Source organism: Erpetoichthys calabaricus, chromosome 2 (genome assembly GCF_900747795.2).
Source record: "Erpetoichthys calabaricus chromosome 2, fErpCal1.3, whole genome shotgun sequence".
In the NCBI taxonomy this organism is placed as follows: Eukaryota; Metazoa; Chordata; class Cladistia; order Polypteriformes; family Polypteridae; genus Erpetoichthys; species Erpetoichthys calabaricus.
In genome coordinates this window covers 121,757,973-121,782,667 of record NC_041395.2, presented here as the reverse complement: position 1 = coordinate 121,782,667, position 24,695 = coordinate 121,757,973, and the positions used below count along the sequence as shown (strand labels likewise).

At 34.9% G+C, this 24,695-nt stretch overlaps 1 protein-coding gene across 1 annotated transcript in view; it reads right to left on the bottom strand.

The window, feature by feature from the left end:
• Positions 1-441: 441 nt before the first annotated feature.
• Positions 442-24,695, bottom strand: part of nmd3 (NMD3 ribosome export adaptor) — a 41,810-nt gene continuing 17,556 nt past the window's right edge. The window contains exons 7-16 of the mRNA XM_028794466.2: positions 16,318-16,408; positions 14,523-14,601; positions 13,819-13,915; positions 13,168-13,285; positions 7,887-8,032; positions 5,719-5,831; positions 4,246-4,318; positions 3,695-3,801; positions 2,409-2,479; positions 442-927 (exon numbers count right to left, since the gene is read on the bottom strand). Coding sequence (XP_028650299.1) covers positions 791-927; positions 2,409-2,479; positions 3,695-3,801; positions 4,246-4,318; positions 5,719-5,831; positions 7,887-8,032; positions 13,168-13,285; positions 13,819-13,915; positions 14,523-14,601; positions 16,318-16,408 — 1,032 coding nt within the window. The 3' untranslated portion in view covers positions 442-790. The remainder of the gene's footprint in view (positions 928-2,408; positions 2,480-3,694; positions 3,802-4,245; positions 4,319-5,718; positions 5,832-7,886; positions 8,033-13,167; positions 13,286-13,818; positions 13,916-14,522; positions 14,602-16,317; positions 16,409-24,695) is intronic.

Sequence of the window (24,695 nt, the reverse complement as noted above, 5' to 3'; positions counted from 1 at the left end):
TATTATAATAAAATTACAAGGTAAGCAAATGAAACAGTATAACTGATCATGAATTTGACTTTAAGCATCTTTAGATCACATTATCAATATGATGTATTTCCTAATTTCTGTTATTTTGAACACCAGCAGTTTTTGTTTGACTAACCTTTCACAATTGTATAGGCAGATTTGTATTTTTTTAATCATAGATGTGGGCAATACAATATAAGTGTAGATATTTTTGACCACTTCAGAGAGGTAAGTGTAACAAACTTTCCATGGACACATCTGCTTTACTGCCATCTGCTGTATAAATGGAGAATATTTACAAAGAATAAAACTGAATTATTTGATGATGTAACTAAGGTACACATTTTCTTATCACTTGAATCTAAGACCGTGACTACTGGAGAAACTTTTTTTTTTTTTTTTTTTTTAGCAAAAGGAACTTGTTGAAATGGTAGTCTTGATTCTCCTAATTAAAACTGTGGGTGATATTATAATCAAAAGGTAATTAACATCCCATTAGAATGCTGTCATCTACCTTTCCAGTACAATTTTGAAATTGGTGATTTCAATACTATGTCTATTTGCCAAAAATTGAAGACAACTATGATTGGGAGACTCAATACAACTTTAAGGACTTTTAATTAAATATCAGATGCACTATTATGTAATAAACAATCCAGTTTATTCCTTAAATTTTATAATTACCAGGGGCTCAAAGGTTCACATTACACCAAATTCAGAATTTGCAGAAATGAATATACAAAGGAAAATTTTGTTTTTCTGACAGCAAATACAACAATTCTTAAGACATAATCATGTCTGCTCCCTCCCCACCAGTAGCATCTTCTGAAATGCACAAGTCTTCCAACATTTCCACTAAAGAGATACGAGGGGCACCTTCATCATCAGTGTCACTCTCCACTGGTATTTTAGAAGGATCTAGAGGGGAAAAAAAAAAAAAAAAAGCAAGCATTTTTTATTTTAATACATTGGGTATAAATTTATGGTATTTGTAAAAGTTAGCTATTTTCAGTTTAATTCTCTCAATCACGATCACGCTCTAATAAACACCCCCCCCCCCCCCGCCTCTCCTGATCTGACTCTAAGTAACAGCGCCAGCATAAATTCACACCCGATCTGACGTCGTTCGTTTTCAAATAATTTTGCATTAGTGAGATGATGTTTTCTGATTAATTTTATACCCAATGTCCCATATATTTGTTTGTTTCTTTTTTTCTTCATGCTGCGTCGACATAGTGCACCAGAAGGCGTGAGCTTATTCAGTGCAGCAGGAACACTCAAAACTGAATAAAAAAAAAAACAAAGTAACGGTGAGATACGAAGAAGGCAGATTCACCAGCGTTTGTGTGTCAGCTTTTATCCCCCCAGATCAGAGACTGTCCAGTTCCATTGCCTCAAAACACCACTCACATCTACAGTTACTCCCAGTTTCCAATAAAAACTAACAGCGTCAGCTCCCCTTAGTATGTATTGTGATCGTGACTGAGAGAATAAAAAAGAAAAAAAAAGGTAACTTTCACAAGTCCTACAAATGCACACCATCTGTTACAGATGCAAACCAAATGTATGTGTGTACTGTATAATATTAACAATAAGAACAGCTCACTACTGAAAACAGTAAATACAGGAGACAGTCAGGATCGAACTGGGGACTTTTGATTATAAGTCAGCAAATCTTACCGCTACGCCACGGAAGCTGTTGTATCATCCTTGAACCTTTTGTGAAACTGTTAATTTGACTTCAGGCTTCACACATTGTATAGTTTATGCCTACATTTTGTAACATTTATTACTAAAATATGAAAAAGTTTCTGTTTTAACAATTTGTTTACACAGATTACTGTAGAAATCGAACACACATGAAATGTATGTGTTCCAAAATAACGATCTATTATTTCCACTCTAAAACTCCAGCAGTTCACTCCAAGATAATCAATCAAGGCATGAGCTAGGAGAACTTTGTGCATGTTCATGCGACGATGGGGGGATGGAATAGCAGGCTGCTTGTCTTAAATTGGCACATTTACAGGTCAAAAGACGCTGACAGACAGGTGTGAACGAATTTAAGGTGGGCCGGACTTATGAGTTTTCTGGTAGGCTCTGGTAATTCTAGTGTTAAGAACTATTACTACAAAAGGCATATTTTAACTACTTCCCCACTTGATAAGCTAGATCAAATGCTACTCAAATTTTCATTTTATTATAAAGCTGAAAGTATGTCTTTTCCATTATGCAAATTCACACTGCTGAACCTATCTCCACCAAATTTTGAGCAGATTCCCCATGTTTTTTTTAGAATTCAAGACTGTAGGCTATGTTTTATTACAAGTTTGTCCCCTCAAGTCTTTATTTTGGAAAAGTCCCTTTGTTTAAAATACATTAAAGCCTGCTCCCCTTACCTCTAAAAATATTAATATTTTTTCTGAGTGCTTCATCCTCCTCCAGGTCTTCAAGAAAATCTTGATACTGCCTGCAAGTAAATAATACAAATACAGATTGTTTGGATTAGGACTTTTTACAATTACATTCATTCATCCATGCAATCAATTAGCAACTGAAGAAAGACATTCAAGTTTTGGACAATTTGCAATCAGATACATGTTCTACCACTATATTTATATTGAAAATGCAATTCATTTCTCCTAAAAGAAACAATTTAAGATCATCATTTGATTCTTTTTAATCTGATGCTTCCCTTGATGATAAATGCTTACTTAAGAGCTCTAAGAACCTTGCACCTAAGCTATAAGGCAAATATAAATAGTTTCATCAACAATTAAATGTATTTTATACAATAATAGGCATAATAATTCTACACAATCTCTTAATGTAACAAACTGAAATTTAAGGTGCAAATTACAGGATAAGAAAGGACTATCTGTAATTACTAGTGGGTACTGCTGCTGCCTCAAGTCTCCATAACATTTTATAATTCACATCTAAATAATTCAACCACCTGTCCCTTAGACCCATATGAAAGTAGACTCTTAATAACTCACTAAGCATAACCAAACCAAACACAATTAATTAATCCTTAACGAACAGCACTGTTCCATGTTATTTGCCACTATAAGGCCTTACATAACAAAATCATATTTAAACCTGAAGGTTCTTAAAAATATATATATCAAATTTACCATCTGAAAGTTGCATAGCAAATTTAAACCTGCAACTCAAATTTATCTTAGAAAAACCTTTTGAAATATTTCAGTCTCTGAAAAAATAAAAGGAATGTATGATCAAAAAATGCTTAATGTAACAAACATTACTTTCAATGTTGCCTATAATGAAATTCTTGAACAACTTATTAATTCTGTTTACAATTTTACTGTACAAAGGTCACACCATAAATTACTTGAGGGTAATAACAGTAAGTAATTCAGCTTTTAAATCAAGACTAAAGAATTTAATTAAATTATTGCAACCCTAATTATAACAACTTAAACAACCTTAAATTATACTAACCCTAACCCTAATGCTCAAACTTTGAAATCACTCAGAAATCTTCAGCATTGTTTACTGTCAAAACATAAATAAGATGCTTTAAAATCAGTGTTTATAATGGAGGACTTTAAGCTTATAATATAGTTTTAGTCAATCAAGGAAGTATTATAAAAAGCAGATTTAATGACAAGTAACAGGTGTAAGAAAAAAAAAAAAAAAACTTTTTATAGATAGTGCATACCCCTCATTATCAGTATCCATAACTTCACGATCTCTTTCCAGTTCTTTGAGCCGCCACACTCTTCGATGCTGCCTTTTGCTGCGATCATAACTTTTCTTAATCAGTACCTATTACGCAAAGGAACAAACAAAATCAAGCGTGAAGCGCTATGTGACAGTATTCATTGTCTAAAATCACAATCCACTGATAATTAAAATAATAATAGTGGATGTTAACCATACTTCAGTTTTCTACTTGCAATCTAGTAGCACTGGGCAAAAGGCAGGAACAAATACTGGACAGAGCACCCATAAAGTAAAAAAAGTCTTTCACACAGAAGGGATAATACCTTGTAAATTAGCTAAAAGTATAGTAAAACAGATGAGTAATTCTTAAAAAAATATTTATTGTTTACTATTTTTATATAAATTGATATGAATTTATTTCCATCTTTACTCCTGAAAATATCATTTTAAGCAATTACATTTCACTACATGTACTGATGATGTAAACAAACAACTTTGCTGTAAAAATATTGTAAAAAAAAAAAAAAAAAAAAATTTTAAACATACCACATCAGGAAGATGATGAGGATTCATTTTGTTCACAAACTCATTATTAATGTTTGCATTGGCAACATCGAACCTGAATCAGAAAAAAAAAACCAATTATGATAGTAAAGTTTTACATATAATGTCAAGCAAATGTTCACATTTAACATAAGGTCATATGTTACAGTGTATTCAAAGATCTGTTTGTTCACATTAAGAAATCCAGCTCATTAAATCTGCTGTGCTAGTAACCAAGGGACATAGGGAAAATTGTCAGCTGAGCAGAAATTAAACTATGCAAAAAAGGTACCATATTTTCAAGATTGAAAATAACAAATCAAAATACACTGGCATTGGATAAACTGATATTAATATGTTGTTAGTATTTCTGTTAAAGACCTAATAAGGTGTTGGGACACACTATGTTTAGAACTGCTTCTGTTCTTCTTGAAATTATGTGAAACAAATCCTAAACTGCATGTAGTGAGACACTGCATCATTCAATCAATAAAACCTTTCAGCTGTTTAAGGGATGAAATAAACAAAACTCTACTTAGCACTAAGTGCTCTAAAACTTTCCACAAAGGCTCAATGATACTTAGATGTAGCGAATGGAAAGGCCATGGATGGCTTCCAACTTCATTCTGGTGTTCATAAACCAATCCAAAATTAGTTTAGCAATGTGTATTAGTGATTATCCTGGAATTGGACTTAATAAAACTAAGCCACACAGGAGCTAAGTGAAGTTTGTGGTAATTTCGGAGGCTGTAGTGGTATTTAGCAACTATCCCTGTTAGTAAGCTTGACTTACAACCACTGTTCTCTTTGCTGATGTAGTTTGTCTGCATTTGGCATATGCCATTACTATTTTTGAGCCTCTTCTCCTTGACAAATAAAAACAATTTTGTAGTTTTTATGACAAAAGCACCTGCAATTTTGTTACCAAATATTTAGCTCTCTGGAACTCTGTTAGCTACCTCATGTTGATTTAAAGTCAAATATTAAAGTGCTAATTGTCAGACGTCTTTCACAGCTAAACTAATACTGCTAACTGGACATCAACCTAATGTGATTCACCTTTGCAGTACCATTTAAAACTGTGATTTACTTACTTCAAAGTTAAACTCCCTTTTTATGTGGCATTTGTTATTTTGTCTCCCTCTGCATATATTTAAATGTATTGCACAATATTAGATTGTATTAAATGTATTTATATGCATTATCTATAAGCAGAAAAATTCAGATAATTGAAATGATAATTGAAAAAACTAAACTGTTATATTTGGAGATATGCCTTTCAGTCAAGGAAAAGATTAATAACCACAGAACTAATCTAGAGCAGAAAGGTGATAGTCTCTTGTTCTGCAATTTAAGAATATTACTCAAAAGAAACCTGTCCCTCTAAATAAAAATCAAATCAAGGGCACTGAAACAGTAAAGAAGTAGGAACAATAACGTCTCCTGAAAGGCAAAAAAGGCAGGTATGTTACCAACCCCAAAACAAGGTCTCCATGATTAAGAAGATGCCCAAGGTGCGTACGGCAGTGATACTGCAAACTTGTATTCATCTCTGATGTTTTCTTGACCCAGACCTCTGCTAGAGTATGCTGCCAAATAAAAAAGAAAGGAAGTAGTGGCTTAATATAGATATGCATTTTAAGAAAAGCTCAAAATGCCCAAAACTCAATTAATACTATAGTGTATAATACACAACATAGTATAAAGTATTACTTTTTCCTTAGTTCGATTATATTCGTTTATATGCTAGATGCCAAAATACATACTTACTGAAACTACAAAAAAATATATAAAAATGTAAAAAAAAAAAATCAAATTGTAAGTATATCACTTGAAACCTTTTTGCTGTTACTAATCTGAGCTCTTCAAGTCATATTCTGTTAAGCCCTTGAGAGGGATATGTTTTTTTTTCTGGGTATTAATCTGGTGCTCGCCATACATTATTTTCTGTTACCACAACATACTATTTAATAGATTAACTCTTTGAAGGCTGAATATTTTTTCCAAAGAACTAAGTTTTCTGAAAAGCACACAAAGCAATCGTTTCCCACATAAATCAACATAAAATGTCTGTTGCTATGTGCTGTGGCTGCTGTTGGTGCATGTTTGGCATCTCTGGCGGCAGTAGCGCCTCAATGGTCAGCAGGAATGCACGGTGGGCTGGCTGCCTGGCTGGCTTCGCACAGCAGGTGGGTGGCAATGGTGGCAGTGTGACGCAATCTGGTTTGTACCTCTTGTCATCATAAGTGGTGGTCCTCCCAGGCGAACGCTGCCGTAGGCACATCAGCTACACAAAAGTGTTCAGCACCACCATCAGCCGGGCACCGATCAGACGATGCTGGTACCTCACTTTCGTTCTCCAGACCACTTGCATCAGACTTGGAGTCTGACAAGTCAGAGTCCTATTCAACAAAACTACATAAAACGGCCGTGGAGTATTTTTCTTTGCACATTCGCTTTGGTCTCTCGCCAGATGTCAATGCCATTGTAGAGATTGTTTGCTCTTCGCTACTCACACACGCATAGGGAATCGAGATCAAATCAACAAAGCTATGTAACTGTCCTTCTAGCAAAGAGAGTCGAACTAAAATGTAAGGGGCGAGTTTTGTTGCAGTTTACAGCTGATTATTGTCCTCTACCCCTGAATTTTAAGACAAAAGTCAACATCAGCCCTGACAGAGTTAATGTTAAGTATACAATTACACTCTATAAAAATGGATATTGGCAAATTTAGAAAAGTATATATTCAAACTCAGGTCTTTGGATCCATAATGGAGAAGTGCTCCCCAATGTAGTATCACATAGTAAAAGGTATTTAAATTAGTTAGCTAACTACTTATTAACAAACTTGCCACACAACCACAGCTAAGTTTGGCCAGGTAAAACTCTTCTCATTTTAAGAAGTGCATTGCTCTTGTCACCAAATGGTAGCTTGATGCAATTTAACTCTTTAGAGTGCTTGTTAAATACCACAGTCCATTGGTGTAGATGAGAGAGAGTGCCAAGTTTGCCAGTGAATTTAATTAGTGTATCCATCACTGAGCTGGGCAAAATTCAAATGCAGTCGAAGTGTGGAATATGAATGGCACATGAAAGTTGTATGAATAAGAAGCTGGCAGCAAGTAGTAGTAGCTAAATAATTTTAGTTAACTTTTATTATACATTAGGGCAATGGATAGTGCTGCTGCTTCACAGATCCAACAACTTGGGTTTAAACAAATACATTTAAAAAATTGCCAATAATAATTTTTGTAGAGTGTAACTATTTGCATAACATCAATCTATTGAGAAGTGTGCTCTGTTAACAGGCAATGAAAAGAAGTTTCAGGTGCCCACCACATATCTTCAAAGAGGTAAAGAAAAAAAAATTGCGCTATTTCCTTCTGGCACTCCATAATATTCATTTCAACCAAACTACAAAAACTTTATAGTTTTTATATAAAATCACAGTAAATTAAACCATGACTGCTATTTTACATGTTTTACCATTAAGTGTCACATTCGTAAAAAATGACAATAAATAATGTACTGAGTCAAAAAAATTTTTAGTGAAATTATTTCTTAATGTAAACACTCTTCATCCTCTCAAAATTTTTATACATTCTGGAATACAATTACATAGACCTTTCAGGGTAAAGTCTTACTCTGTTGGACCGTATGCCAGCCCCAGCTCCTTGTTTCTGATCTCTGATTATTTCAATATCCATCACAATAAACTCTTGAAGCTGTCGAGGATCACAGAGACTGCTAAACGGATAGCGCCAGTAAGTACTACCATCAACCTCAGCCACTGTATAAAAAAGTATAAAATATAAATAGTGAATTTCAAAAATTTCTTAAAACTGAAGTAATGATATTTAAAGGAATTGGGTCAGCACAAATCAGGAAAAAAAAATCTGAAACTAAAATGAAAAAGTTTATTGAGTGCGCACACATATTCAAATAATAGTACATTAAGATATCTGCATACTTTATATATTCACTGTATATATATATATATATATATATATTCACTGTATATATATATATATATATATATTCACTGTATATATATATATATATATATATATATATATATATATATATATATATATATATATATATATATATATATACACATACACATTAGGGGTGGGCGGTATGACCAAAATTCTATATCACGGTATTTTTCTAAATTATCCCGGTTTCACGGTATTTGACGGTATTTTTTTCCCCATGCATGAGTGGATGTTAACCACATTTTCCACTGCAATTACTGGCTAAGAATAACCTATTCCACTGTCAAGAGTATTGTACATTGTACAAAAAAAACATTTTAATGTGCACACAAGTATTAATACAGTTTTGCATTGCCCCATAAAGTGATAGTTTTCAAGGGGGTGGCACTAATGGAGAAGGTATCACATTGCATGACAGATGCAGTCAAAATTTAGAACCTTTTTATTGAACAAATTTTGCAAAAACAAACTATAATTTTGACAACATATTTTCAACCATACAAAGAGGCATTTAGACTTAGTAAAATATCCAGAAGTGCTTGTCAAAAATTGTATTGCACCGAATATGTCTTAGAAAAGGAATAAATAGTAAATATTTTTTGTAAACCAACTACACTTTCTGTTAATGTTAACAATCTCTGTCCACTGACACGTTAAAGTGACTTTTTAAACAACTTTATCATCATTAAACTGCATAATATTTAAACTAATAAATAATAACAATAAAATAAATAATAGTATTATTACTGATAGTTGCACTATTACTTCAAGACTTCAAGCCCAGGTGCATTACACAGTATTCACCAAATTAAAATAAAATACAACAAGTGCAACTTGGTGATGACATCTTTACCAGCTGAACCATCATTTAGGCAAACTGCATTAATATGGACCTTGCTTCAAGCTAAGCTCTACTGGGAAGAAAAAAAACAAACTATATGTCGAGAACAAAGTCAACATTTCCACTTTATTCTCGCTGTTTATGTCAAGATTAAAGTCGACATTTCCACTTTATTCTCATAGTTTACTTCATAATTAAAGTAGAATGTCGTAAACTAAACTTCCTAAAATCAATGTTTAATCAATTACTTAATTTACCCCGTCAAAAATTAATGCAGCACATTAAATGCTTTGTGTTACGTTTCCCGACCCAGTGGTTAATCACTACGCTTCTTAAGCGTTCACCATACAGAATCCATTCACTTCATGATATTCCTGCTTTCTGAAAATTTAGAATGCTAAGATAAATACTTGATATCATTTTCATGATGAAATGCATTAAAGCAGGTATTACACATGCATGGTAGTGAGGCGGTAGTGCTGCTCCCTCGCAGTAAGGGGTTCCCAGGTGTATGTTCAGTGTAGAGAACTTTATGGCAGGTGTGACGAGGCTCCAAAAAACTGGATGTATGAATAGCTATCTCATAGGTTTAACTTACGGTAAATATTGTGTAAATGTTGGGTTTGTGATCTGCTGGTCGGAGACACGAACACAGAATTCAATGCATGTTCTTCTGAGCGGGCTATCTTTATTGCATGCATGCTGTCTCTATCTGACGTAGGCTACCAAAACCCCAGTTCCTATCCTTCCTTTTTCTTTCACCACATAACCAATCACCACACGATAAACGTCTTTGTGAAATTAAAACTAGTTATAAACGTAGCCCACGGAGTGTTCAGAACTTTAAAAATATCTTCGTTATACATGTTTAATTATGCCATCCATTCAGAGTTGTGCCCATCTCTGAACGAATCACTTAACACAAAGCATTTAATGTGCTATATAACTTATGACGGGGTTTGAGAAAATCTAGTAAATTAAATAGTAATTTTATGATGAAGTTTAGTTTATGATGTTCTACTTTAATGACAAATTATGAGAATAAAGTCAAAAGAATATATTCTCGTCATAAGCGTCAAGATTAAAGTGGAAATGTCGAGAATAAAGTCAAAATGTCGTCACACTATTACACAGTACCCAGGTACATTACACTGTATTGAAAACAAATAAAACAAGTACAACTTGGCTTGCAGTATTATCCAGTAGTATAGAAACAGTATTTACACATCTGACCTTTTAAAACTAAAGCATCTCCAGGCGACAGATGTGACTGCTTTTTTTCGGCTCTCTGTCCATTTTCACCGCGCGGCATACCTATGCTACCGCCCACTATTTGGTGGTGTAGCAGTGAAAAAGAGCCCTAGTGCAACAAATCTGTGTTTAGCGGTGTAGCAGTGAAAAAGGTTCCCACTTGAACAGTTTCCCGCTGCGCCACGTTCCGAACGTCGTTTAGGCAATTTAAACTGGTGTTGCGGTATAAGAAAAATCCATATCATAAAAAAAATAAAAAACGGTTTCCGGTATGAACCGGTATACCGCCCAGCACTAATATATATTTATTTTGTCAGTGTATAAAAGCAATCAAAAAAGGCCAATGCTAAATTATATAGAATGCAGTTTTGAGAAGCATTTGTCTTAACTTGTATTACACATTCACAATACCATGTACAGTTTTGGTTTCAATTTTACAAGGAACGACTTAACAGTAGTATAGCAACTCTAGTGTCTAAATTCTAGTGAAAAGCTACCAGTATCCTAGTACTTTATCAATCTCCCTGAAGGAAAGAAATATTAAGAAATCAAACTAAGAAACTAAAAATAAAGAACATGTTAAATATAGTGTATCCCAGCTAATGATTTAAAGTAAGTATATTAACAAGAGCAGATTGGTACAGTGGAAATATGGTTAAGGGTAATTTTCTGACAAATGTTAAAAGTATTTTTTTCATGTTTAACTGTAGTTCAGTGGAATTAAGTTATCTACTGGTAACCATGGAAATTGTACCCTGGTGGGCCATTACATTTTAACTTTGTTATAGACACTTCAAGTGAACAGGAATTTACAAGCTATGTAAAGCTATACAACTTATATACCGAAATTATTAAAGTGTCATTTTGTGGATATTCAACCTGTGATGGACTTGCACACAAGCCGTAAGTAATCTTGCTTTATGGTGCTTGTTGCCAGCAGAGGGTGCTAATACAAAGACTAAAACCATACCCATTGTTTTGTAAGATGCTGAAAATGATGAAAATAGTATACTTTGTAGGTTAGAACTACCAAGTAATTCATATGAAGCACTGTCTTCACTACAATATTTCAAGAACCTTCGTAATAAGTTTAACTTTATTAACTTTACAGCAGTGTGTTAATTGTAACTATTAAAATATAAATTCTTACTAATCATTGTTAAATCTTATTTTCATGACTAGTAGTTGGAGGTCACTGAACAATGACTCTTATGTTAACTTCCAGAATGATAGTAACAATTTAGCACAAAGCATCTGTAGCAAACAGAGGAATGACGGAGTGTTTGTGCTGGAATGATTGCCTTCTTCTGGTGTTCATCAGTATTTACTGTGATCAAATTAATTCAAAAGCTGCTGATTCGATTAGTAAATCTAAGGAAATTTCCTGAAAATGTGTTTCCTCTGTCTCTAGTTATTAATGTACTATACATAAAAAATAATGTTTTGTATACTTATTTACAGAGGTGTGTATTTATTGTCTTTTTTATATTTGTCTTTCTTGTATAGTCTTGAAGTTTAGCAACTATGTTTAACTATGTAACAAACACAATTTTACTGGATTTTAATTGGCTATATTTAAAAATAAAATACATTTCATGGAGAAATGAGTCCAAATGTGAAGCAGGAATATTTACACTGAATAAGTTTATTAATCTGTGAGGAACACCAGATTATTGCTGTGTATGGGGCAGATGGGAAAGGAGTATGAAATTTCACGTGAATGTCCTTTGTAGTGGAATTATCCAATGGGATAATTTGGAGAAAACATTGCTACTTGAATGTTTGACATAATGTTGACTTCTCACCTTGACTACTACAAAATAAAAATAAATAAATAACTAGGCCAGTTAATAATTACTTTTTATGTGGTTGCATTACATCAAGTGAAACAATACATGCCTAATGTAATTAATTTGAATTTTATTTTCACAAAAAAAATCTTATATTTCTCCCCAAACTCTGCCAGAAAATGAACATGAATGCAACAAAATGAGAAGGTGGAATGTCACAAGTGTTTTTTTTTGGAGTTTGCATGTTCTTCCTGTGTCTATGTTGATTTATTCCTCCCACACCATTTGAAGATGTGTATTAATTGTCAATTCCAGATTAGTTTTGTCCAGGTGTGAATGTGTACATAAGTTTGCTCAGTGATGGACTGCAAGCCCTTCTGGGGCCAGTTCCTGCCTTGCATCCAGTATTACTAGGATTGTCACCAGTCCCCCAATACCATAAATGAGACTGAGCATGTTTACAAACTTTATACTGTAGTATACTCAAACATTAATCAGAGACCCAAAGTGTTGAGATACAAGTTTGGATTTCCAAAAAGTACTATTTTGTTGTTGTATAATGCATGCAAGCAATAGCAGTCGAAACTCAGTAAAAAGTTATGTTATTCAGAATTTAATGTAGGCTGGTATTTGGAATGATTAAATAATTCAAAAAATCAAATTAGGATTCGTGTTCACTAAACAAATACTTCATTAATGTTGTTGCTAAGGGCACAAAAATAAACAAAGAAGCATAAAGTACTGAACGTAATTGAGGCCAGTTATAAAAAAAAACAGTGAAACCTTATGATTTATTTATTTATTTTTAAAGATGGACAATTATGAATTTGAAGGGCATGAAATCTTGGAGCATTGAACACAGCCAATGAAGAGCCCAAAGTTGCTGTATCAGACTAATTCAGTTCCATAATACATTCAGATAACATAAATTCTGACACAGAGCTGATTTATCTAATCTCCTTAGTATAAGTAAAAAATAATCTGTAATTGTGTAAAGTAAATGTATGAAATAATCACACTAAACTGCACCCTTAAAGTTACTTACTTTGTAAGGTGCAAGGATCAATAAGATGAATAGTGTTAGTCACTCGAATACACACACAGATTTGATTCATATTTCCAAGACTCTGGGCGAGGCGGGGAGAGAGGCAAACCACATTGTCCTACATAAACACCACAACAAAAAAAAATGGTAAGCTGCATCATAAAAACCAACCATAATAAAACATAAAAAGTGATGAGAAGGAAGACATCTGTGTTATTTTCTAAAGCTCCTTTTATATCAGCACTTCAGGTTGTGTTGTGAACCACTATTGTCAGGATATAGTACTATCTCAGATTATCTTTGTGATGACAAAATAAAGACATATGCTTTCAGTTTCTCCCTATAAACATAAAAGACCTTTGTTTCTCCTAATACATAGCAATAGTTTTTATTTTCTAAACTGGGCTACCTTATTCAGCAATTTGCCACCATAACCCACTGTACTACACTGATGGATTGGTGGCTGGCTAGATGGAGAATGGGGAGGCGCTAACTGAATTCTCATACTAATGCCTTTAGCACACTTAAAGCTAGGAATCTCTTGATACCTTTCTTCAGAAATGTGCTGAAAGAAAACAAAATGCCACAATTTTTGGACAAAAATGTTATCTACATGGTTTAATAAAAGTTCAGATTAATAATAAAATATACCTTGCAAACTGGAACTATCTCCACAGAGAAAGTGCTCTTATAGTTGTATGTATTAGAGTGGATGTCATGAGAGATTAGCCGTTGAGATGCTTTAGACCTTTAAAAAAAATAATTTAATAATTAAAATAAATTCGTAGCCAGGTAAACAGAAAGAAGGTTAACAAAATATCAATTAATATTTTATTTCATAAAAGTATCTACACAAATATCAAAGCACAAGCAAGAAAAATACATATAAAAACTTAGAAAAAGTAATAACACAGTTTAATAAAAGTATATAATCCTAACTGGAAAGCTATTCACTGCAATTCACTACTGATTATCAACATCAGTAATTTAAAAGCATATCAAAACTCGGATGTATTGGCTTGCTGCTTTAAGTCCAACTTCAAATTGTGGTAATATAGCAGGAATAATTTTAACTACCAAGACATTTCCAGATGCACTTTATTCTTAATATTACTTCTTTCCAGACCTAGATTACCTGGCAATGTCAAAAAAGAAATGAATATTTATAAGTACTAACATCTATCAAAAGTAAAAATAAACCATTAGTGAAACAACAGGGAACACAGTTTCATTTTTTTGGTATGTTACTTTGAGCTTTGGAAAGTATTACAGCAAGCAAGGTCATGATTCATTTCATAAGGTCCAATTCTACAAGGATTTTTTTACCCATTTGACTTTAACTCTAATTAAAGTACCTGCAAGGGACAGTGCACTGTAGAAAGTCAACCATTTTCTGTCCATGTTGCTTTGAGGCATAATAGAAGTCAATTCCATCTTAAAAAAAGGATAAAAAAGCATGTTTCATGATAACAAGGTTAAGTACTCATGGCTACATCATAACAACAAAATCATTTCATGGGACAGCAGCAAGGCAAAAAGTCCACTTTGTCTGGCATTAAAACTAATACAGTATTCAACAATAAGAACATCACATCTGTAATAAAACATCACTAGTGTGATTGTGCGGGAATCCTTTGCTGCTTCCTGACCTGAAATACTTAAAAATTTTTGAAGGAAAATTGAATTTTGCACTTTACCAGATTATTCTTAAGGAGAATGCCTGGCCAGGTATCCAAGACCTAAAGCTTAAATGTAATTGGTTACTAAGCAGGACCCAAAACATAAAAAGTAGCCTACAACTGAATGGCTCAGAAGAAACAAATTTGAAGTACTGGAGCAGCCTTGTCCAGGCTTCAGTGTTAATATAGCTGTGACAGGCCCTGAAATGAGCAGTTTACACCTGTAAACCTACAAATTGATTGCTTGATTTAAAGCAGCTTTGTCAAGAAAAGTGGGCTGAAATTTTTCAACAGTGAGGTGAAAGACTGAATCAAATTATAGGAAGCATTAAGTTGTGATTATTGCAAATAAAGGTGCAACCAAGTAATGAAACTATTTGGCAATTACCCTTTCACATGGGTGATAGGGGTGTCAAATATCTTTGTTCCTTGAATGAAACATGCAATTATTTTATACACTATGTGTTCACTTAAATTTCCCTTTCTCTAATATGGCATTTTGCCTAAAAGTTTGATCCAACTTGTTGTACAAAGTTTGCAAAAACAGAGGATATTAGGAAGCAGATAAAAACATTTTCACAGCACTGTTTTTCCTTCTTGAACCAAAAGCCTAACCAACCTGAGCATCTTCCTAGTTCCCGCCCTGCCCCAAACAAAGATGGCAGCTTGAAAGAGATGAAAATACATCATTTTAAAAGCCTGTGAAAATTCATTACTGATTTATCGTCTATCACAACAAATTCAGTAACTGACCCTTTTTCAAAATGCATATTGCTGCACTACACAATTTTCAGTGGGATATCTTCATGTGCTACGAAACAGTAGTAAAGGGACCATTTCAGATTAACCACAGAATAAGATGCACACACGTCCTATTAATTTTGATTTAAGTATAGAAAGTATTTAAGTATTCTTTGAACAATCGACAAAGTTAGCCTTCTGCAAAATGTAAAATTAATATCTATACGCGATTCATTGATTTTAGTTTATTATTTAACAGGATATCGATCCAGGTTTATGACCTGTTAGGCTGGATGTAAATAAAGGTCTTATTCACAACAGGTTTTTTGGAGAATATATTTAATGAAGAAAAATATTTTGCTGTTTAATCATCTACAGAAATGATATGAAAGAAAACTGATAAATACCAATAATACTTCACATTTTTAATCTATACTCTTCAACATATATTAAGCAACAATACTGGATGAATACCTATATTTCACATTACATTTTCAGTTTAAGAGGCTAATGGGTTTAGAATAAGCTATACCTGTTCGATAGGATGTACAGGATCTTGAAGGATGGAAACTTTACTTTTAATAGTATCGCAGATATTCTACATACAATACCAGCAAGAAATTAAATAGCCTTTTGCACAATGTTATGAAAGTTTAATAACTTTTTTTTTTTAACAAAGAAAAACACCTAGATGCCATCTTATAACATGCCACATTACCTATTTACATACCATGAATTTCTTTAATACGCAGAGTGTTCTGATGTAATTTATGCTTTAGGATCAGTTGTTCCAAGTAAAAGAAAGTCTTTTTATGAACAGTCTAAAAACCAAAAAAAAATAAATAAATTATTTATTTTATATATAAACACACACACACACACACACACACACACACACACACACACACACACACACACACAGAGGCAGGCAAAGCAATTTATTAACACATAATTGTGTGTGCCCTTTTCAAATCATAATGATAACTGAAACCACCCAAACAGGCCTGATCAAAAGTTTACACACCCTTGAAGGCTGGGGCTGATAGACACACAACATGCATGAACAAAAATGGGCTGCACTGTCGAGTTGCAAGAAAAAAGCCTTTACTGTGCCAATGCCCACTTACAATATGTCAAAAACCATCCAGACAAGCCTCAAAACTTCTGGAAAAAGTCCTTTGGAGTGATGAGACCAAAACTGAACTGTATGGTCAGAACCATGAACACTATGTTTGGGGAGGTTCATGATAAAAAGCACACAATACCTACTGTGAAGCACGGAGGTGGATCTCTAATGTTCTGGGGACGTGTTAGCTACAGTGGCACAGGGAACTTAGTGAAAATTGATGGCAAGATAAATGCAGCATGTTATTTGAAAATATTGGAGGACTATTTGCATTCATCAGTCCGGAGGGTGCACATGGGATGCACTTGCATCTTCTAACATGACAATGACCCAAAACACAAAGACAAGTCAACGTTTCAATGGCATTACAAACTGCCTAAAGAAAGGGCCTGAGTTACCTCAAAAGCTTGCATATTGTAATCTGTTCATTTAGCCAATAAAAGGTGTAATTTTGCTTGACGTCTAATGGACTACTGCAGAACAAAGTGATGGTGCTGGAGTGGCCATCAAAGTCTCCTGACCTCAGCATCACTAAGCCACTTTAGAGAAATCTCAAACATACAGTTGTCATGCATGACAACCCAATAACTTACGGTACCTGCAGGCTTTTTGCCAAAAAGAATGGGCAGCTCTGCCACTTTAGAAAATCTGGAGCCTTATCCACAACTATCATAAAAGGCTGCATGCATTCACTGATGCTAAAGGGGGCAAAACATGAATTAAGAACAAAGGGTAGGCAACATTTGAACAGGGACCATCTCCTTATTACTATACTTTGTTTAATGGTTGTGCTATTCTGTGATGCCTTATAGTTTAATCTGGATTCCATTAAAAGTAAATAAAATGTGTTTTGAATGACCAGTCATCTTTTCATTCAAGTATGGTACACATCTTAAATTCTGCCACGGTATACAGATTTATGAACATTGTGTACTTTATATAAATACAGTTGTGCTCAAACACTCATAACACACACACCCCTCTCAAATCACTTTACAATACAGTACTTTTAAAACTACGTCATTTATATAATATTTATTACTGAATGTATACCACATAACTTGACTAATATTTTGTATTTAGAGAAGCTTTTTTTAAAACCGTGTACACAAAACAAAGAGACACACATGGTGCCTTGCAAAAGTATTCAATCCCTTGACCATTTCTCCAGTTTTACTGAAAAACAATTCCTCCACTGAAATTTGTTCATTGAAACATTATCCAAAGCAATGACACTTAAAATTAGTTTAATGTAATATCGTTTGATGCAAGGAAAAACCCTTCACAAGAGAAAAAAAGGAAATATGCTGACATAAATGTTCAATCTCCACACTTTAATAATTTGCAAAGCCATCCATTGCAGCAATAACAGCTTTAAGTCTCCTAGGGTAAGTATGCACCAGGTTTGCACACTGTCCTAGAATGATTTTGGTACATTTTTCCAATTTGTTCGTATTAGTTGAATGATATTTGTGCAACATCATTTTCACAGAGTGTCACAGATTATTAATCAGACTGACACAATTGGTTTTCACTAGTCTGATGTAGTATAGTCTTCATTCTGGGGACTTTAGCCTATATTTGGGATCACTGTCCTGCTGAAATAAGATTCACTCAAAATACAGGTTATTAGCAGACAAGTACAGGTTATCTTGCATTATTTGCTCGTTTTTATCCTCACTGACTCATCTGTTTTAACTAAATGCCCAATAGCTGCTGATTATGTTATCACTACCATACTACTCCAAAGGTGTGGAGTCTCCTGAGGTTTGGACAGTGTTATGTTTGCACCAATTTGTTTGAACTTTTTTTGTTTGTTTGAAAAAGCTCCATCAATGTCTCATTTGACCACAAACTTCAACCCCACATCAAAAAAGGGTCACTCAGATGCCTTCTACCTAACAACAGATGTGCTTTCATATGGTTCTTTTTTGCCATCTTCTCTTACACAGTAGTATATGGCTGACAACAATACTTATAGAAAGTTTTTTTTTTTTCCTAATACAAAATAATTGAGTTTAAATGCTTTCAAATAAACTAACAGAAAACAAAATTTCAGTGTAGGATTTGATATTATAAATGCAGCTGCAAAAATGAGTCATATTAGGTTGATTTCCAATTAGTGGTAGGTGGCAGATACAAAATAGATCTGACAATTCTGAAGAAAAAAAAATGTAAATGTGCTGTCCATTTAAGAATTCAGTCTCCACACTAATATTCTGCAAAGATGCAACTGCATTGACAAATCAGAAACACTGCCATCATATGATTAATTACAGGCAAACATGCTGAATGCATTTTTAGAAGTCTGATCTCCAAAAGCAGTCTTTAAAATTTATGAATCGGTTGTGTTTGCAAAAGCCTCCAGGGAAAAACAGAAAAAAATTTAAAAGTAATGCTGACATTAGATCATCTTAAACGTTTTACACATTTCAGGACCATAATTTAAAAATCTTCAATAATTTGGGATTTACATTAGAACATTTTGAAAAGAAAAATGCAGATGCTTGTAAAGAGTATACTTTCCTCAAGAACGAGGACGCAGCTGTTCAGGGACTGAAGGTTGCAGTGGCTGCCAAGAGCTTGCAGGAAAAGTTTGTATGATTACAGATAACAGGCATGGCACAGTGAAAGCCATTGCTATCAATGACTGGACCAAATTCCAGAGATTTGATAATAGGTTGTGTTAAGTGATTGGTTGACTATCCTATTACATATATGCTGAAACTGAACATTGTGTATGTCATGTGTCTATTCATCCATCCATTTTCCAACCTGCTGAATCCGAACACAGGGTCATGGGGGTGTGCTGGAGCCAATCCCAGCCAACACAGGGCACAAGGCAGGAACCAATCCCGGGCAGGGTGCATGTGTCTATTAGGTTGCAATATTTTAATATTGTATCTTATTCAGTGTCGCGCATGTGCATCCAAGGATCTCCTTGCTGGCTCACTCAAGGTAGGTGGTGACCCGCCAGGGCAAGAGGGGGCACTGTCGCTAACTGTATCGTCTCCTTTTCTCCTCCAGTTATAAGAAGCCCGACTGCCTCCACTGAGCTTGTCTTTTGGGATCGCTACCTGACAAGTTCAGAGCTCCATGGGAGACCAGGGGCCTCAGGTACAATGCCGTGTGTAGAACTCACACTATAACATGGCGTAAGTACAAAAGCGGAAATGTTCGTACACACAAAAAAATCCAGATGCATAAACCTGTGCAAACGCCAAATTCCACGTTCTTCCGCTACATAAATCCCGGTCAGCGTGAAAAGTAACGCACGTGCCTCCTGTCCCGCCCCAACTCCTCCCAGAATTACACCTCTTTGAATATGCAAATCAATATAAATAGCCCTTAAACTCAGCCTTCTGTGAAAAGACAATGGAAAAAGCATGAGGGGAAAATAGAAGAATTTCAGCGAATACCAAGTGGAGGTAAGGAAAAACTTACTATTTGTTGGTTTAAATAGTGGTATAAACAACGAAAGGAAGTTGATCGAGTGACATAGCGTGTCGGAGAAACTCGAAAGCTCAAGTTCACAAAGTTGCAGAGTGCCCGAAATAAAAATAGTTGTCACATATCAAAGTTGCCATGAAAAGGCGAGTCGTAGCCCACCGTCTGAGTGTCACATGAAAGCTTATTAGGGTACAGAGAAAAAAAAAAGGCACACAGTGGGGGAAAAAGGCATGAAATGTCAACTTTAATCTTGAAATTTCCACTTTAATCACGTAGTTTATTTTGTCATTAAAGTAGAACACAAACTTCATCTTAAAATCGTTTAATTTACTAGTTTCTCAAATCCCATCGTAACTAAAGTAGCAAGTTAAATGCTTTGTTTTGTATTTGATCTTCTATGTGCTCTGTATGTGTGAATCACTACATGCTTCCGGGCTTTCTCTTCCTCCGACAGGACACAGAATCCATTACATTTGTAATATTACAGCTCTCTGAATAATTAAAATACTGAGATGTATACGTGATATAATTTTCATGATGGTAGGAGTTAAAGCATGTTATTAAACATGGTAACACGGTGGCGCAGTAATTGTTCATGTCTCACGCAAGATGCTTGCTACGCCATGCGCGTCCTTCGATTAAATACTTTACTGTAGCAGTACTGTCTCTTTCAAACATACTAACCCCCAATTCCTGTCCTTACTTTTCTTTCTCCAAATACCCAATCGCCACACAATCAGCTCTGTAATAGACGTTAAGCCAGCTGTAAGCTTAGAATGCAGAATCTTCAAAACTTTTAAGGAACATTGAAATATCTTCGTAGTACGTGTTTAATTATTCTATCCATTTATCCTTCCAATGTCGTGCAAGCACCAGCAAGAATACAGTGCGAGGCAGGAACAATCCATGAACGGAGCGCCAGTACCTCGCTAGCACTGTGGCACCGTGTCCTCACATGTTTAATTATTAACAATATAGATTATTTAAATGAAGTTAAAGTTTTATCTGTATAATATAATAAACATATTTTGCTGCATTTCATCTTAAAAATGATATTGTCATCATATGTAAATATGCGCTTTATAAAGGGGCTCAGGTTGTGCAATATTATAACTGTAGTGCAAGTTTACAGTGAGGTAATTGTACTTATCAGTACAAACAGTTCTACAAGGAGCACTTGATGGACTGATCCGAGTGCGTTTATAGTTCTTGGGATGAAACTGTTTCTGAACCGCAAGGTCTGTACAGGAAAGACTTTGAAGCGTTTGCCGTGTGAGAGCAGTTCAATAGACAGCATGGCTGAGGCAGCGTGTGCTTGACGCTGTACACCGATAATTCTCTTTCCAATCAGCTGCTGTGGGGCTGCGATTCCCCACTCAGATACAGTGATATAAATACTCCGAGTGGTGCAGTGAGAGTAATATGGAAAAAGATGATCCACTGTGGCAACCCCTAACGGGAGCAGCTAAAAGAAGAAAAAGAAGATGCAGTGAGAGTAACAACGCTAAAGCAGCTATGGTATTAGGAATAGTTTGGCCATTCTGTGGACCATTATATTGTTACAGGTTAATTACAATCAGATGCCTTAAACTAATAAACAATATGCAGTTAATTTCAGTGTAGTTATAAAGCTGCGTCAGGGATGTGGATCTAAAAAAGAAAGGGTAACCACACAGGAACAGTAGCACTGCTTTGATGCTGAGTGCCACCAGTTTGCAAAACCGAGTGGAAAACCTGCGTACGCCAGGGCTGGAGCTACCGTGAAAATGTGCATGGCCTTACGCCAAGTTTAGGTATTATACATCGCGATTTGAGCGTGGAAACGTTTGTACGTAACATTTTTGTGTGCACGCACCATTTCTACATGAGGCCCCTGTTGTTTCTTGAGAAGGCAAACCAGAGCCCTACACTTCTTTTGTGTTTTGCCCTATGGGATTATGCATATTGTTGCAAGAAGGCGCGTGTTTAAACTGAAAGAAGAAGAGCAGAGAATTAAATAGTGCGACTCGGCTGGTGTCCCAACCATTCTTCGCTTGTCACGGTTTCGTTTTGACCCACGCTTGGCCACCTCACAGCAGGTAACAGATCCTTGCCTGATGAACATGCAGATATTGTGAGCATACAGTAAACTTGCAAAGTATTTAAACAGCAATTTTTTTTTCTGATTTTGTGCTGTATGTGTATTGTAACATTTTATATAAATGACACAATGGCAGCACTATGTGACAATGTGTTCTTATCTAAATGCTTAGTTTGCTATATATGAATATTGTTACATTTAATGCTTTTGCATAACAGATATTAGTTTGTGTTTACATTAACTTGCTAATCTTAAATTACTGTCATTTAAGATTTCATTCTGTGCTTTGATTTTTACATACACATGCAAGTTTTATATTTTTAACACAGCAGAACTCCAACTTAACTTATGAATGCATGACGATGGCAGATATGGCTGTTTCTTTAGAATTAACATTTATTTGTTGAAAAACAATGCTTGTGTTATATTTAAATCATTATACTTATTTATTTCAAATTTCAAAGATAGGATATTACAAAAACAGTGACTAATATTTTTAATTAGTGTACTATATCCTTACTGTAAAAGTAAAAATGAAACTATTTTTTTAAAACACTAAATGATTTTCTGCTAATCCAGTATTTAGCAATACCACATTAAATGCTTCTCTGCTAAATGAGAGTTCTGCTGTGCTGAATGCAGTAGGCAACACAAGATGCATATTTCAAAGTAGTGTTGAGATTACAGTGATCCCTCGCTATATCGCGCTTCGCCTTTCGCGGCTTCACTCCATCGCGGATTTTATATGTAAGCATATTTAAATATATATCGCGGATTTTTCGCTGCTTCGCGGGTTTCTGCGGACAATAGGTCTTTTAATTTCTGGTACATGCTTCCTCAGTTGGTTTGCCCAGTTGATTTCATACAAGGGACGCTATTGGCAGATGGCTGAGAAGCTACCCAGCTTACTTTCTCTCTCTCTCTCTCTTGCGCTGACGTAGGGGGGTGTGAGCAGGGGGGCTGTGTGCAGCTGCTTCCTGAAGGACATGCTGCACGGAGCTTCGCATACTTAAAAGCTCAAAGGGCACGTATTGATTTTTTTTATCTGTCTCTCTCTTCCTGCTCCTGACAGAGGGGGTGTGAGCTGCCGCCTTCAACAGCTTTGTACCGGCGGTGCTTCGCATACTTAAAAGCCAAAAAACCCTATTGATTTTTTTTTTGACTGCTTGCTTTGCACTCCTTTGAAAAGGAAGATATGTTTGCATTCTTTTAATTGTGAGACAGAACTGTCATCTCTGTCTTGTCATGGAGCACAGTTTAAACTTTTGAAAAAGAGACAAATGTTTGTTTGCAGTGTTTGAATAACGTTCCTGTCTCTCTACAACCTCCTGTGTTTCTGCGCAAATCTGTGACCCAAGCATGACAATATAAAAATAACCATATAAACATATGGTTTCTACTTCGCGGATTTTCCTATTTCGCGGGTGGCTCTGGAACGCAACCCCCGCGATGGAGGAGGGATTACTGTATTTCAATTAATAACTAAAATGTCATATGCAAAAATAAGTCAATTATTTTATGATAATCATGTACCATTAATAATATAGAAGCTAAAATGTATTCTGAAATATGATGAAAGTTAATCTGACATTATGCAACAATAGACAGCAATACGTGATGTAAATACTATTAACAGATTTATGTTTTCTGGATAACATTTAAAATTTCCATGACTTAGGACTCTGAACAACACATTGCGGTTCAAGCTCTCCATTTCTTTGTTTCTCTTCTTTGTCTTATATCTTCTGTGCTTGGGACATGTGGAGTGCCACTACCCCTTCGTCCACTCTTTTCCTTTTCCTCTCCCCTTATAAGAACCCAGTGCCTACTCTAAATGATATGTTGCACAAAGCATCGCACAAAATCTTATCTTTGCATTTAATGTAGCACTGTGATTTCTCATCCTCCATTAGCTCATCCTGGAATACTTTTTTTTTTTTTAATATCACCCTGTCTTCAATGAACCCCAATCAACAGCATGCTCAGTTTAAATCTATACATGGTTCATATCTTAGCCCTCTAATGTTTTGCAACAGGCTTATCCCACTAACTTTGTCAACACTGCTCCCAAAACATTTCTAGAGGTTTCCAATAGGTATTTTAAAGTTATTCCACGTCACTCCTGACTGATCCTTCATTTCCAACTCAATCGAATGTTGGTGTAGAAATTCCTTTCTCTTGCCAAATCATCCTTCTCCTGGACCTTTCTACATATTCCTTAAATTGAATCAAGGAAACAAAACTCTTCATGAGTATTACTGCCACCAAGTTCGAACTAGCCTCTCACTCGAAAGAAGCAGAAAAAGTTTTCAGAACTATTTCTACAATTTGACTTTTGTTCAGGTCTCCTCATTACAGATCAGTGGATCAACAGGCTCTAATGTCAAGAAATGGTTATCTGTTATATGCTGGTAGTTTTTTTTTAGTTTGGCTGAGGGTTGCTTCTCTCTCT